The sequence below is a fragment of the Lethenteron reissneri genome, chromosome 10, assembly GCF_015708825.2.
Source record: "Lethenteron reissneri isolate LAM-NWPU_2019-01 chromosome 10, ASM1570882v1, whole genome shotgun sequence".
Taxonomy (NCBI): domain Eukaryota; kingdom Metazoa; phylum Chordata; class Hyperoartia; order Petromyzontiformes; family Petromyzontidae; genus Lethenteron; species Lethenteron reissneri.
In genome coordinates, this window is record NC_083788.1 from 1,085,876 (window position 1) to 1,102,865 (window position 16,990).

Genomic DNA, 16,990 nt, shown 5'->3' on the forward strand with positions numbered 1-16,990 from the left:
ACTCAGTGGGGTCTTAAAAATGAGTTTAGCGTAGATTGAGTAATCGTTAGGCGTGACAACTTCGCCATGCGTGACGATGCCTAATTCAGCGCTGGGTGTTTGTGTTTGTGAATCTTCTTACCGCTGAGATTTTTTTTTTATTCATTCTAAATGCTGCCAGGATAACCCATGGAGCCACTGCATCCGGGGGTTCTTTACCCCCAACTTCTAGACCTTCTTCAAAGTTCCCTTCACATCGAATCAACGGATCACAACTCTACGAGCGTCATCATCGCCACCCCGCCATTCCACACAAAGACAAAGATCCCCCGCCCCATATAGCCTGTAACAGGCTGTTGGGGCAAGTGCTGTTAGGAGCACCTATGAAGATCGGCACGGCAGACGCACAGACATACAGACGCACAGACACACAGACACACAGACGCACAGACACACAGACACACAGACGCACAGACACACAGACGCACAGACACACAGACGCACAGACACACAGACACACAGACACACAGACACACAGACGCACACACACACAGACACACACGCACAGACACACAGACGCACAAACACACAGACACACAGACACACAGACACACACGCACAGACACACACGCACAGACACACAGACGCACAGACACACAGACGCACAGACACACAGACACACAGACGCACAGACACACACAAACACACACACAGACACACACGCACAGACACACAGACGCACAGACACACAGACACACAGACGCACAGACACACACAAACACACACACAGACACACACGCACAGACACACACGCACAGACACACAGACGCAGGCGCACGGGGACAGACGGACGCAGCTCGCTCATCGGCACGCTTTCAACGGCGAGGTCGGGCGCAAGGCAGGGGGCTCAACGCACCTTGCGGGACGGAGTTGAGCAGCTGGCGGTTGAGCGAATCGGCCGGGTACGACTGCAACAAAGAAGCAGAGAGGAGCGCGTCAGCGGCGCTGGTGGCGCTGGCGGCGTTAGCGACGGCCTCTCCCCCCGTACGACGGCCTCCTGCGTCGTTGTTGTCGGGGCTGCTACGCGCATTTTCAGACGCGCTCCCGCGGCCGTCTGGAACGCTCTTCCCTTACGATATTATGAAGCCGCTGCGAGCAACGCAACTTTAAAATCATCATCTAGATTGACGAAGTAATTTCTTTAGAACTGCATGTTGTTGTTGTTGTTGTTGCTGTGTTTCGTTTGTTGCCATTTCCCCCACACCTCCGATTAGCGCTGGTTGGCTACGTACGGTGCGAAAGAAGTTCAACATACAGCACACACACGAGTGCCACCTGGTGCTACCTGCCGTGGTAACACTCGCACCTCACGTCAACAAAAATTACTGGGGTTCGATTCCCGACTCTGGCGCCTCTCTGCGTGTAGTCTGCTAATCAACAAGAACAAAAACATCCATGATAAAGGTTTTGTCGGGGTTAGATCGCGTGAACGTGAATGTGTCGTTAAACCCGCCACCACCACGTCACACAGCCAATGAGTAAGGTTGGTAACGGAAACAAAACGTGGCAATCAGTCGCCTGGCGAAGCTGGTTGTTGTATTTACCGGCGTAAACGTCATGCTACTCGAATTATAAACGTTGTAGTGAGTTTACTCTGCAACACACAACCGGTTGCGTGATGATCTGGTAACGAATTGGGCACAGTTTTGTTTTCGTGACAAACCCTTGACTGATCGGCTGTGTCGGGTAGTCGTGGTGGCGGGTTCAATGACACATTTATATTTACGCGATCTAACCCAAAAAAAGACCTCTATTATGGATAATATTGGTCGCGGAAACCCACGACTAGGTGTTAAACCAACAACAACAAAAACAAGCAACTGGCAGTGGCCAAAGATCCTCATGCCAAATTACTCATTTGTGATTTCACAGCAGCAGCAGCAACATCGCTTGGTCCTTGCGACATGATGAGCCTCCTGAGAATGAGACTTGAGACTCAGCGAGGCTTAGCCTGAGGTTTGAACGAGCAGACTAACGACAACAACAACAATAAGAGGAATGTGCACGTGAAATGAAAACTAACTTTAACATGCAATCAATATTGCGGCCTAAACGTTGTCGCTGTAGCCGGCGAACGAGCGAGTGGCACGCAGTCGGGAGATCTGGGTGCCACAGTGGCTCGGAGATGTTAACTACCTCGCCTGGTATACAGGAGGTCACGGGTTTGATCCCGACCCTAACGCCTGTTGTATATTTGTAGTTTGTGCGTGTCTCTCTCTCTCTCTTTCCCCATAGCCGCGTGGATTTTTCTCCGGGTCCTCCGGTTTTTCCCTTCCACATTGAGGATCGACATCACGCGTTTAGAGTATTTGGCTGCTATAGATTTCCACATGACGATAAGCCACGTGGTTGAGCTATCATTTGTCATTCTGAAAAAGATCTACACAGCTCAGTGGGGCCTTACCTTGTAAAATACAAAATGGTTAATTTTAACTCGCAAGTTCGCATCCCGATTAGGCGGTCAACTCAGCCCATCCCTTCCTGCTCTCCGGGGTCAATACAATCGGCACCACTTTGCGGGAAGTCAATAGCGGTCGTCCTATGGGGCAGACTCGCCCTCGCCATAGGAATGTGGAATTTCTACGACTGATTGAGCCGCGTTGGTGTGAGTGGCGAGCGAGTGGTGGGGGGCAAGCGGGGAGGGCGGGAGAGCGGGGGGTGAGTTGGGGTGAGCGGGGAGCGGATGTGAGCGAGGGGTGAGTAGAGGTGAGTTGGGGTGAGTTGGGGGGCGAGCGGAGGGTGAGCGGGAGGTGAGCGGGGAGTGAATGGGGGTGAGTTGGCGTGAGTGGGGGGAGGGGTGAGCGGAGCGTTGAGTGGGGGGGGGGGGTGAGCGGGGCGTTGAGTGGGGGGGGTGGGTGAGTGGGGGGGGGGTGAGCGCGGCGTTGAGTGGGGGGGGTGAGCAGGGCGTTGAGTGGGGGGGGTGAGTGGGGGGGGGTGAGCATGGCGTTGAGTCGGGGGGGGATGAACAGGGGGGTGAGCGGGGGGGTCAGCGGGGTGTTGAGTGGGGGGGGGTGGGTGAGTGGGGGGGTGAGCGGGGGGGTGAGTGAGCTCCGTGCCGCCGGTACCCCGGGGTCGCATTCGCACTGCGGGTCCTCGTCGGCCGCGACGGTGGCCGGGCACGAGGCCGGCTTGGAGACCTCTTCGGGCAGCGCCGGCCGGTGCACCGGCCTCCGCAGGAGGTGGTTCAGGCTGCCGTGCGTGCCGTTGTTCGGCATGGGCATCACTCCCAAGAGGTCTACGCGAGGCATAACACCGAGCGCACCGTTAGCGCAAACATCACTGCAAACGGACTGTCGGGGCAAGTGCTGTTAGCGGGCAGTACCGAAGAAGGCCGGAATGGCACACGAGGGGGTGGGTGGCCAGCACCACGCCCGGCCACCTTTGTCTCCCCAGTCGCGATGTTTACATACCGCACCAGGTACTCATTTAAGGCTGAGTCGACCTAGGGGAGGCCCAGGAACGATTCAGATAACCATCACTGGTGTTGACTGTGAGCAGGAATTGAACTCGGGCCGCCAGGTTAAAAGTCCAGCACGCTAACCACTACACTACCACTCCCCACAATACGCACCCTGACCCACACACACCCTGACAACAACAACAACCGCCATTCGCCACTAAGTGGCGGTGACGTCACCACGACGCTTGTGCCAGGCCATGTGCACCTTGAGGCCACGTGAAGTGTTGAACGCCCGCTCACAGGAGGTCACGGGGCAGACCCAGGTGCCACGGGTCGACTGACTAAGATGACCGAGATGACTGGCTAATGCACCAACTGTGCCCCCTACTGTGCCAACTTGCTGTGCTTTAGCCACCCGGTGCTCCGCTCGTTGTTGTGAGCGTCGCTCCTCCGCCCTCCGTTGTTGCTGGAGGGTGACTGCCTCCAACTGCCCAGTAGCGTCCTTCACGAGCCTCCCCCACAGAGGCCGATCTTGACACCACTGGTACCAATCATCGGCAAGTCCACTCAGCTCCACGTCCTCCTGTACCACATCACTCCATCTCTTCTCTAGCCCATGCCGCGCCCGTTTAGCCCCCTCGATCCGGCCGAACAAAAGCTGTTTAGGCATGCGGTGGCTAGGCATGCGGGCTACATGACCCAGCCAACGCAGCCTTGCCTGCCGGAGGAGCTCACTGATGGGACTTTGCCCAGATCTTTCAAGGATTTGTGAGCTCCTCACACAATCCAGCCTGGTTAAACCCAGGATAGATCGTAGGCAGGGCAGCCTAAATGTTTCCAACCGGCGAAGATGCTCCATTAGGGGGGTCCACGTTTCGCAAGCGTAGAGAAGGGAGGGAATGACTGTGGCCGAGAAGACCTGAAGCTTCGTGCGGAGCGACAGACCAGGTAGCTTCCACACAGCGTTATGCAACCGATGAAAAGATATTGCCGCTCGACTGATTCGGAGTGAGACCTCTGCTGTTAAACTGGAGCCAGTCATAAGCACACTGCCCAGGTATGGGAAACTCTCCACTCACTCCACTACTGCCCTATCACCGATTGGGAGTTGTGGGGGTGGAGTGTCCGATGGTACAAAATACCCAGGCAGGTGCTTAGTTTTGGTGGGGCTGATGGTAAGGCCCCACCTCTTAGTGGCACACTCCAGTCTCAACAGCAGCGTCTCCAACTCCTCCTCTGAATGAGCAGCTATTACCAAATCATCGGCATACATAATGTGGTTGACCAATAGGGAGCCATCCCTTGATCGCACCCGGGCATTGATCAGCCTCCCATTATATCTGTACCAAATGGAAATTTCCCCAGTACAGCTATTGAAGGCTTCACAAACTACGTGGTCAAAATAGATGTTAAATAATGTGGGAGCCAGAGGACATCCTTGTCGCACCCCAAGGTGTACAGGGAAAGGCTCTGACTCCTGGCCACGTAGTTTTACCCGGGCCCACTCACCATCATGAAGGTCCTTAATGATCGTGAGCAGAGGGTCAGGGACTCCAAAAGCACAAGAACAACCCAGAGCCCAGGCCTACTGATGGTATCATAGGCCTTAACCAGGTCAATAAAGCAGAGATGTAGGTCTTGTTGGAATTCCCTACACCTCTGCTGTAGCAGACGAACAAACCCTGATACACACACCCTGACACACACACACCCTGACACACACACACCCTGACACACACCCTGACACACACCCTGGCACACACACACACCCTGACACACACCCTGACACACACCCTGACACACACACACACACACCCTGACACACACACATGAGCAAACTGAAACACTGGTGGTTATGCCCTGTCAATATAGCCCTGCAGAGCCAGTGGTGGAAATTCCACATTCCTTTGGCAGGGGCGAACCGCTGTTTACTCCTTCACAAAGTGGTACCCTATTTTATCTCCCCATTCGCCGCAGGGAGGAAATGATGATGGGCTGCATTAACGGCTCCCACCCCAAGCAGGATGTGACCTCGTGACCTTTTTCTTGCAAGCCGCTCGCTTTGACCCTCGGAGAGTTGCCGTAGTCAGCATCGGCACGACGGAGCCATGTGCCGGGAGGAGGAGGGAGGAGGGAGAAGGAGTGAGGAGGAGGAGGGAGGAGGGGGGAGGAGGGAGGAGGGAGGAGGGGGGAGGAGGAGTGAGGAGGAGGAGTGAGGAGGAGGGGGAGGAGGGGGGAGGATGTAGGAGGAGGGGGGAGGTAGGAGTGAGGAGGAGGAGGGGGGAGGAGGGAGGAGGGAGGAGGGAGGAGGGAGGAGGGAGGAGGGGGGGGGAGAGAGCAGGAGGGAGGAGGAGGTAGAACGAGGTAGGAGAGAGGAGGGAGGAGGAGTGAGGAGGAGGGGGAGGAGTCACGCGCTCACCACACATGAGGTTGTAGAGCTCGATGTTTTCCACTGGGTCCACCTCCGTCTTGTATTTGAAGCTGGGACCGTATCCAATGAAGACTGCCTACAAAGCAAACACCGCCATCGTCATAATCATCATCGGCGTCATCATCAGCATCGGCATGATCATCATCATCGTCATCATCATTGTCATCATCGTCGGCATCATTAACGTCATCGGCATCATCAACGTCATCGTTATCATCATCATCGTTGGCTACAATCATTCAGTTCTATCGCTGCTCCAAGTGGGAACTGCCCCCGTGCGGCGTGGCACTGCCCCCGTGCCGCGTGCCACTGTGCCCGTGCGGCGTGCCACTGGCCTGCATGCTCTCGTAACGGTTGTCGTAGCCGTGCTCCCCAGAGAAGTAATCCTTGTCGCCGCTCTCCTTCCTAAAAGCAACGACGCGCACGCAGGGCGGACCGTTACAGCTCCGTGCAGACGTCCCGCAGGTCACGAGCGGACAAACACAAAAAACCGGAATGAACAGCCGAGCGCAATGAACAGCTGTGTGGATGTGCCTCCCCCCTCCAACGGAGACTGAGGTCAGATCTCACGCACGACCCCCGTGGGCCTGCGTGGCGGCATTCCTCCAACAGGCCACAGCCGTGCTGATGAGGATCAATGAAGTCGTAACTGGTTCAGCAAAAGCGTTGCTTGGCGATTTAAACAACTATTCAACATTTGTTTTATTGTACTAGGTAAGGCCCCCACTGAGCTACATAACTCTCTTTACAGAAGTCACCTGATTGCTCCAACGAAGGGGGCTTATCGTCATCATCATCATCATCGTGTGGAAAGTTATAGCAGCAGCCAAATACTCTTAAACGCGCGACGTTGAATCTAAATGTGGAGGGAAAAATCGGAGGACCCGGAGAAAAAATCCACGCGACCACGGGGAGAGAGAGGGGACGACTCAGAGGCGCGAGTAGGAAGAACCACAGCTGAGGAGTCGGGAAAGCGGCAGCAGCAGCAGCAGCAGCCACACGGTGAGGAGCCGGGGCTACCAACAATTGCCCCCAAGCTCTGCGTATGAAGGTGGGATGGACCAAGTGATGACAGGTGTTCACTATATGACACGTGGGAGGAGGCCGGAGCACCCGGAGAAAACCCATACCCCACACACGCGTGCGAGGGGGAAACACTCGATCCCATACAGATGGCATTCTCCTGGCAGGGCTATCCATTGAGTACGTACGCAAAAATCTGTCAAAACTTGACCCCTCCCCCCCTCCCTGTACGCACGTGGACTTTTTACCCCCCCCCCCCCCCACCTGCGTACGTACGCTTGATGCACCCCCCCCCCCCCCGAATCCTATAAAACGGCCATTATTTAATCCACGCAGATTAAATATCGGCTTAGCTTTACACGCAGCTTTGTACAAACAGTCATACTTGGCCGTGTTATCCATCTTGACTGGTTACTCAAAAACACGTCTATTATAATCTTAAAACACAATTAAAACTCGGTGAACTCGTCTCTATATAAAGCGCGTCGACTGAACGTCAGCTGTAGCTGTAGCCCGATGTACAGACGAGTGTTAGTGCTGAAGTCTGGGCAGCAGCAGCACGAACAGAGAACACCGCGGCAGCTAAAACCTTGAGCCAGCAGCAGTCTGCAGTGAGGCCAGATTGAAGGATGTGTAATCCATGGGGCAGGCCGCCAGACGATGTCAGACTCACTGCTGAGCTGCGTGAGAGCTGCAGTCAGGGGCACGGTGGCATACAAGTGACACCTCTCCCACAGCCCTACTTCTCCTGCTAGTACATGTCTGGCAGCTGAAGAAACTGAACTGTGGCTCATTTGAAGGCCAATGTAGACAAATTATTATCGAGGCTTCACCCCCCCCCCCCCGTTTCCTATGCGTACGCACATTGTCAGTATATGGATTTGGGTTAACCCCCCCTCTATGCCTGCGTACTAAATGGATGGCTCCTAACGGCTTCCTCCTCGAAGCGCCCGCGTCGGTGATCCACCGACCCTCGCTCGCCGCCTCCACGGCACCAAATTGCCTGGCCACTCGCAGTCGCCCATCGCCGCACGCGACGCTTACTTGTCCACCAGCCAGCGTTCGTCCACAAAGAGGTGGATGTCCTCGATCCGGCGGTTGAAGGCGTAGTGCAGCCTCTTGGGCAGGTGCTGCTTGAGGTACGGCCGGAAGTGCTGATCCGGTCTGCGGCACTGGGACGGGCGAGCGAGAGGGACGAGGCATTGTCACCCGGTTCGGTCGCACCGCCGGTCCGTGCGTGTGTGCGTGGTGAGCGGTAGTGTAGCGGTTAGCGCTAAGAACCCGGTGACCCGGCGACCCGGGTTCGATTCCCGCTCACGGCCGATGCCAGTGGCGATTCGATCGATTCAGCCTGGATTGAGTATCTGTTGTGGTATGTAAACATCACCACTGGGTGGACAAAGGAAGCCGGGCGTGGTGCCATGCCAGCCTTCAAAGGTGCTGCTCGCTAACATCACTGCCCCAACAGTTTGTACAGATTAATTTTGCCTTTGCAGTGATGTTTACATGGGTGTGTGCTCGCATTTGGTGATGTGTGCGCGTGTGTGCGCATGTATGTGTGTGCGTGTGTACTTATGTATGTATGTACGCATGTTAAACTTTTATCGCACCGTACATAGCTAACCGTGCTAATCGGAGGTGCACCTAAAAACTACACTTTTTATTTTACCAGATAAGGCCCACTGAGCTTTATAACTGTTTTTCCGAAGCGACCTGGTTATCACAAATGATAGCTCAACAAAGTGGCTTATCATCATCACGTGAAGATTTATAGCAGACGCATGATGTTGATTCTAAACGCCTAGGGCACAAACGTAGGACCCGGAGAAAAATCCACGCCACCACAGGGAGAGAGAGACACCAACTCCAGGGTTGAGATCGAACCCACGAACCCTGCTGCATACCAGGCGAGGTCGTTAACATCTCCTAGCCGCGGCACGAGACGGAGAAGAAAAGCAAACTTACGGTTAAGTTCGCCATGACAGCCTTTTGGTCGACTAGAGAGACACAGAGGGGAGAAATGAACAACACACGGTGTGAACATAGCGGCAGGTGCCCCTGCACAACACCTGGGCTACTGTACTCAGCATACGGCATCGGCGGCGATGACGATGACGTCAAAGACACACAACCACCGGAGCTACCAATGCTCTGATACTTGCATTACCCTTGTGCTGTCCGGCTTTCTGTCAATGTTCTCTGGTCCAACACCGATGGTGAGACGAGGTCATAAAGAAGGCTGCCGTCTCTGGTGTAGGCCAATCAGTTTCAAAGGCAATGCCATACATTATCAGAGCACAATTGTCTGCATGTTTTCCCGCACGTGTGATCAATGCAGCCTTGATGCCTTGCAAAGGTATAATCTATTTGGTGTTTGAACATCTTAACACCTGTTTTATTGTCATCAAAGGTGAAACCTATTATTATTATTATCATTTTCGACCTCAGCTATAAGTGTTCTGATACTTTCATTCCCCTTGTGCTGTCCGCCTTTTGGCGTCGTTCTCTGGTCGAACACCGGCGATGAGACAAGGCCATGCAGAAGGCTGCTGTTTCTGGTGTTTGCAAAAACAATGCATGTATTATTATTATCAGAGGATGTGTGTTTGCATGTATAGCCGGTATGGCCCTAATGTCACGTTTAACTGTGGAGTTAATGATGACCATGGATTGGACCCATAGACTCACGTGACTGTACAGTAGGCCACGTCCACCAGTGGAGTAATCAATTCAGGGTTCAGGGCATCTATTCAGATTCGGATGAAAGCTGTACAGTGTACAGGGAACACGTTCCTTCGGAGTGGGCAGGTAGGAACTTGGTTGGACAGCGCATTCGCGCGATCCGTGTCACGCGGCGCAAGCTGCGTGGGGCGGCGCGTCACGTGGTGCTGAGCCCGCGCGAAGCGCTCTATGAAATACAAATCAAGGGCGTGGCTATGCACGACAGACAGACAATTAATCCCTGGTGGGCAGTGTGACACTGTTGTTCCTACCTGTATTAAGCAATGAGGTGCTGTGTAACGTGGGGTCGATTGGTGTGCATCTGGTCATAACGAATGTTCCTCAGAAGAATCCTTTGAAATAAAGAGTTGCCGTTCCACAACGCTCTGGTGGTGAAGTTACTCGACCCTCAAGAGGAGGGCAGAACACAACGCACGAATATTCCCTCGTTGCCTCGGACCTCGTCTATCGTTGTCTTTATTACGATCACGGGAGGAGAGGAATAGGGCGAGCCGGTTACACGTGCTTTTGCCACAAGTGGGGTTCATGCAGGCGTGATGATGCCTTGCAATAGGTGTTGTCTATTTAGTGTCTGAACATCTTAACACCTTCCGTTTTTCTTGCCAGAAAGGGGAGAGCCGATTCTTAGAATTGTTTTATTATACAAAGACAAAGATCCCCCGTATAGCCTGTAACAGACTCATAATATAGGTTTTTGGGTCAGATCGCGTTATTTATAAATGTGTCGTAACCCTCCACCACCCGACACGGCCAAACAGTAAGAATGAAGCTGATTGTAATTACCAGCGAAACGTCGTACTACTCAAATTTTAAAATGCTGTTGATTCTCTCTTCAACACACCGGCGGGCTAAAGAAGTGAATTATTTTGTCCTTTGAAAAACGTGACACATTTTTTACTGTTTGGCCGTGTCGGGTGGTGGAGGGTTACGACACATTTATAAATAACGTGATCTGACCCAAAAACCTATATTATGAATAATATTGGTCGCGAAAGCCTACGTGTTAAACTGTAACAGACTGTTGAGGCAAGTGCTGTTAGCGAGTAGTAGCACCTGTTAAGGTCGGCACTGTGACGCATGAGGGGGTGGGAGACAATGGCAGCCGGGCGTGGTGCTGGCAACCCACCCCCTCGTGTGACGTGCTGGCCTTCATAGATGCTCGCTAACAGCACTTGCCCTAACAGTCTGTTCAGGCTATAAACGCGATCTTTGTCTTTGTTTAGCTATGGCAGGAAAATCTGGAGAACCCGGAGGAAAACCATAGCAGAGCAGGGGGGGCGACGATAGCTGCTGAGTGCGTTACCGAGTGATTTCTCGAATCTTTGCGCAATCGCCTGCTCTCGCGAAGGACTTAGGCGGAGAACATTGTTTGGTTAACCCGCGCCGTCGCTGTTCGAAACCGCGAGCCTCTGGCAGCGAACGCGGCGCCACGGCGACAGTGAAAGTACTGTACAAGCACAGTACAAGCACTGTACAAGCAACGTAAAGCACTGTACAAAGTACAGTACAAGGACAGTACAAGCACAGGGCCGACCCAGAGTGGGCCTCACAACAGAGCACCTGACAAGGGGGGCCTGGGTTTGTGTCGCTAAAGAATGAGGGGGCCCAGCTCCCCCTCGCCCACTTGGCCTCCAGGAGCTTCTGCGCAGGCTGCCCTGCGTAAAAGCACGGTTCTGATATAAGCGATGCATGCTGACTCTACACCGGTGCCGGAAGGCAGAGGGGATCTTCTGATACAACTCCTTAAGACAATCCTACAAATGTGAAGCACGCTGGGGTGCACCAGACTTGCAGCTTTAACTCCGCTGAGCGCTGTTCCTCGCTGCGCTATGATCCCGGCGGCCTGAGTTCGATTCCCACTCACGGCCACCAACGCCAGTGGCCATTGTCTTAACCAGTCCCGGGCCTCCCCTAGGTCGACTCGGCCTCAAGTGGCGCTGGCCAATCCACCACCCCCCGTCATAGGCGGGCCGTGTCGGTGCTCGCCCACAGCACTTGCCCACAAAAGAGTTCGGTTCAGTTCAGTTGATTATGAAGTGAGCTAAGAAGCACTTAGGTAGGGTTTCATCAATAAAAACACCAAACATTCAACGTCCTGTCGAGGCTAACATGGGGGGGAGATCTTCATCCGTCTGTCCGTGCATCAGCGCGCGCGAGGAATCTTTGTCTTTGTGTATGTGCCTTAATGTGCACATAGCCTGGCACAAGCGCCGTGGTGACATCACCGCCACTTAAGTGGCGAATGACGGTGGTTGTTGTTGTGTGTGTGGGCGAGTTGGCAATGGGTGCGTTGCTCACACGGTTGGTGGCCGGCGGCGGCGGCGTTGGGGTGGATGCGTGCCGACGAGCCGTGGATGAGCTCAAAGTTGTCGATGTTGGTGAGGTAGGAGCTGAGGAACTCCACACGGCTGCGGCTCACGTCGGCCATGCCTGCGCCCACACGCGGCGACACCGCAACCTCCAAGGTTAATTCCAAACTCCAGAGAAAAAAAACTATCTAAGCAAATTTTTGCTAACATGTCTTTTATCTTTTTAAAGTACGTTTTTCAAACCAGAGGACCCAGAGTAAAAATCCACGCGACCACGGGAGAGAGTCAGAGACACGCAAACTCCCAATTTACAGCAGGTGTCAGGGGAGATTAAGGTGGTCGTGGGGTGTGCTAGGGAACAAGAAGTGAGTGTTGAGTGAGGAGCGGAAACGAGGTGAGCAGGGAAGGCCCCACTGAAGCTATCATGGAGCTATTTTTACCAGAAGCGACCCTGGCCTTCACAACGAGGGCTCCGTTTGTGCCGCGGAACGCCGTACGGTCCGCTTCTCGTCAGACCGCGTGTAAGCCGGGCAACTGCTGTCCGAAGATTTAGACTCAAAGCGACACTCGGGGACGTTTATTGAAACTAAAACGATTAGAATGTTTATTTTTATTTTACCAGGTAAGGCTCCACTGAGCTACACAGCTCTTTTTCAGAAGCGACCTTGGCCATCACAAACGATAGCTCAACGAAGTGGCTTATCATCATCTTCATCATCGTCGTCGTGCGGAAATGTATAGGAACAGCCAAATACTCTAGACACACGTGATGTCGATTCTAAATGTGGAGAGGAGGGAGGAGGAGGGGAAGAAGGAGGGAAGGAGGAGGGGGGAGGAGGAGGTGGAGGAGAGAGCAGGAGGGAGGAAGGGGGAGGGGGGAGGAAGGGGAGGAGGAGGAGGGAGGAGGAGGGAAGGGGGAGGAGGGGGGGGGATGAGGAGGGAGGAGGGGGGTAAGGAGGAGGGAGGGGAGGAGGGAGGGGAGGAGGCTGCGGTGCGTTACCGTGGTCCGATACGAACATGATGTCCACACACTTGTGCAGGTTCCTCTGCTTCAGGCCGTCCATCAGCTTCCCCACCAGCTCGTCCACGTACACGAGGATGTTCTTCACCTACCGTGCACACGCACGCACACAAAGACAAAGATGCTCCGTATAGCCTTGCCGCCCTTCACAAGTGCTGCTCGCGAACGTCAGCACCTGCCCCAACAGTCTGTTAAAATCCATACGGGACATCTTTGTCTATGTGCACGTGTGTGCGTGTGCGCGTGTGTACGTGTGCACGTGTGTGCATGTGTGCGCATCCCTTTCCTGTAATCCCCCCCCCCCCCCCATGCGAGCGTCCTTGCCGAGAGCATGCCGTGAACTCCGGTGAAACTCGGCGCTTGTCCCTGAGCGTCTCTCGTTGCCATCGGACCCACACCGCCGCCCCCCCCCCCCGCCCGCCACCGCCACCACCCCCCACGCGAACTTTCGTGCGACCGCCGGATTGTAACCACACGCTGACCTCCACCCCTCCGACCCCCACGCCGGCACAACAAACGCGTCGTCCGTTTCATCTCCACTGGCGCAAGAGAGGGAGGCGAGGGCGAGAGGGAGGCAAGCGCAGGCACGTGCGAGATAGCGCGGGTCGCGTAGATAGCGCCACATGGGCAGGCAAACAGCGGGGACCGGGGTGGGGGATTGGGGGGGACGGGGGAGAGCCCCTTTGAAGGGATTAATAATTAAAAGTTCACGAACCTTGAAACTGTTGGGCCCGTAGAGGTGACCATTGAGGTCCGGTTGCTCCACGTACAGACCGTACACGATGGGCCTGCGGGGCGAGAGAGGCGGGGGGGGGGGGGCAAAGGGGGTGGGGGGTTGGGGGGGTATGTGTGTGGGCAGCGTTATGCAACGCATCGAGGGGGCCCAGAAAATAAAGTAAAAGGCACAGGTGCAAGTCAGTGCCGTGGTTTGTGTTCACAGGGACGCAGACACGCGGCACATCGGGGGGGGGGGGGCAGGGGGATAAGGTGTGAGGCACAGGTGCAAGTCAGTGCCGTGGTTTGTGTTCACAGGGACGCAGACACGCGGCACATCGGGGGGGGGGGGGGGCAGGGGGATAAGGTGTGAGGCACAGGTGCAAGTCAGTGCCGTGGTTTGTGTTCACAGGGACGCAGACACGTGGCACATCGGGGGGGGGGGGGGGCAGGGGGATAAGGTGTGAGGCACAGGTGCAAGTCAGTGCCGTGGTTTGTGTTCACAGGGACGTAGACACGCGGCACATCGGGGGGGGGGGCAGGGGGATAAGGTGTGAGGCACAGGTGCAAGTCAGTGCCGTGGTTTGTGTTCACAGGGACGCAGACACGTGGCACATCGGGGGGGGGGGGGGGATAAGGTGTGAGGCACAGGTGCAAGTCAGTGCCGTGGTTTGTGTTCACAGGGACGCAGACACGCGGCACATCGGGGGGGGCAGGGGGATAAGGTGTGAGGCACAGGTGCAAGTCAGTGCCGTGGTTTGTGTTCACAGGGACGCAGACATGTGGCACATCGGAGGGGGGGGGGGGGGGCAGGGGGATAAGGTGTGAGGCACAGGTGCAAGTCAGTGCCGTGGTTTGTGTTCACAGGGACGTAGACACGCGGCACATCGGGGGGGGGGGGGGCAGGGGGATAAGGTGTGAGGCACAGGTGCAAGTCAGTGCCGTGGTTTGTGTTCACAGGGACGTAGACACGCGGCACATCGGGGGGGGGGGCAGGGGGATAAGGTGTGAGGCACAGGTGCAAGTCAGTGCCGTGGTTTGTGTTCACAGGGACGTAGACACGCGGCACATCGGGGGGAGGGGCAGGGGGATAAGGTGTGAGGCACAGGTGCAAGTCAGTGCCGTGGTTTGTGTTCACAGGGACGTAGACACGCGGCACATCGGGGGGGGGGGCAGGGGGATAAGGTGTGAGGCACAGGTGCAAGTCAGTGCCGTGGTTTGTGTTCACAGGGACGTAGACACGCGGCACATCGGGGGGGGGGGGGGGCAGGGGGATAAGGTGTGAGGCACAGGTGCAAGTCAGCACCGTGGGTTTTGTTTTGGTCTAATAGGGACAAGAACAGGGCACGAAAAAGACAGAGTTTATAGTGTTCACTACAAACTGTCACCTCACAGGCAACTGTTAACGCTGGCCTCTGCTTGTTGAGTTTCGTTGCGGGGGGAGGGGGTCGTCAAAGTGTGTTAAGGAAAATACAAAATAATAATGCTAAACCCATAGCAGCGAACACGATGATGTGAATAGTGGCGCTGGATTACCACGCGAGGGTTTTTGCCAAAGAGCTCACCGTTCGGCTGGGGGAAGGTCCAGCCAGCGCAGTATCGTGAACAGGCGCAGGTCGTGGTTGATGCCGCTAGAGATCGGAGAGAGAAACAAACCTCAGCGCAAACCATCCTCCCCTCCTGCTCCCCTTCTCCATAGTGCGTGCGGCTGGGAAATTCAACCAAACTGGTAAAATATATTTTTCCAGAAGCGACCTGGCCCATCACAAACGATAGGCACAAGGAAAGTTGGCTTACCACCATCATCATCATCATCACGTAGACATTTATAGCAACAGTCGAGTCCAAATGTGGCGGGGGAACAAAAACCGGGGAAAAATCCACGCGACTACGGGGAGACAGAGAACTGCAAACTCCAAGTATACAGCAGCAGACGTCGTCAAGGGTCAGGGTTCGAACCCCACGACAATCCTGCATAGCAGGCGAGGTAGTTAACATCTCATCAGGGTAGTGGGAGCCCCTAGGTGGTGGCCTTGCAAGAAAGGTTGAACGATGTGATGCGGTGAACTGAGATGATGCAAAGTAAGAAGAGATTTTGCCACTTTTTCCTGGCAATAAAACAGGAGTTGAGATGTTCAAACGCCAAATCGATTATACCTCTCGCAAGGCATCAAGTGCCGCATTAACCACACACGGTGCTTGTGGTAAACATGCAAACAAACATGGCTCTGATAATAACAGATGGTATTGTCTTTGAAACTGATTGGCCTACACCAGAGACAGCAGCCTTTTTCAGGGCCTAGTCCCACTACCACCAGTGTCAAGCCAGAGAACAACAAAAGGCGAACAGCACAAAGACAATGCCACACGTATCGGAGCATTTACAGCCCGGGGTGAGCAGCTACATCGTGGGACACTTTTTTTCAGTACCGTAGTATGAAAAATGGATAGGCCCCTTTTTGGGGCACCAAAGACAAAGATCTGCCCGTGTAGCCTGTAGCAGACTGCGGGGGGCAAGTGCTGTTAGCGAGCACCTCTGAAGCCCGGCACTGTGCACACGAGGGGGTGGGTGGCCAACACCATGCCCGACCGCCTTTGTCTCCCTAGTGGCGATGTTTACACACTGTACCAGGTACTCATTTGAAGCTGAGTCGATCTAGGGGAGGCCCAGGACCGGTTCAAATAATCGTCACCGGTGTTGGGCGTGAGTGGGAACCAAACTCAGGTCGCCGGGTTCGTAGCGCAGTGCAAACCGCTACACTTCCGCCACACACACACAAAGACAAAGATCCCCCGTGCTGCCTTAACACACTGTTGGGGCAAGTCCTGTTAGCGAGTAGCACCTATGAAGGCCGGGGTGGGTGGCCAGCACCATGCCTGGCCGCCTTTGTCTCCCCAGTGGTGATGTTTTTGCACATCATTCGAGGCACAGGCACACACACATGTGCCCCTGCTCCTTCCCCCCCTCTCTCTCTCACCTTGGCCAGAAGAAGGTGCTGGACTTCTTGTCTTGCTTCTCCACCGTGATCCAAATCTGTGGGCGCGAAAAAAAACAGGCATTGCGTTCTCAACCACCGGCGCTGGTATTTAGCGGAATGCCGGCCGGCTGGCGCCCGGATTGGAACCTAGCCCGGAGGCTGGCGCCCGGATTGGAGCCTCGCCGGGTGGCTGAAGAAGAAGTAGAGGGAAGAATAAGAAACAACGGCCATTTCCCAATACATAACAACTCGCCATCTGAAGAAACAGCGCTGTTGGTGATTCACGACTGGACTGGTCCCCCTCCCGCCCCCCCCCCTCGGTAACACTGCCCC

General features: G+C 55.0%; 1 protein-coding gene across 3 annotated transcripts in view; it reads right to left on the bottom strand.

The window, feature by feature from the left end:
* The window catches only part of ENPP2 (ectonucleotide pyrophosphatase/phosphodiesterase 2), a 49,069-nt gene that overhangs the window by 15,355 nt on the left and 16,724 nt on the right, over positions 1-16,990 (bottom strand). For all 3 annotated transcript variants that reach the window (XM_061549187.1, XM_061549186.1, XM_061549188.1), the window contains 11 exons: positions 16,658-16,713; positions 15,245-15,310; positions 13,681-13,753; positions 12,945-13,053; positions 11,934-12,065; positions 8,859-8,890; positions 7,938-8,065; positions 6,206-6,275; positions 5,859-5,946; positions 3,105-3,274; positions 896-947 (listed from right to left, as the gene is read on the bottom strand). In XM_061549187.1, coding sequence (XP_061405171.1) covers positions 896-947; positions 3,105-3,274; positions 5,859-5,946; positions 6,206-6,275; positions 7,938-8,065; positions 8,859-8,890; positions 11,934-12,065; positions 12,945-13,053; positions 13,681-13,753; positions 15,245-15,310; positions 16,658-16,713 — 976 coding nt within the window. The remainder of the gene's footprint in view (positions 1-895; positions 948-3,104; positions 3,275-5,858; positions 5,947-6,205; positions 6,276-7,937; positions 8,066-8,858; positions 8,891-11,933; positions 12,066-12,944; positions 13,054-13,680; positions 13,754-15,244; positions 15,311-16,657; positions 16,714-16,990) is intronic.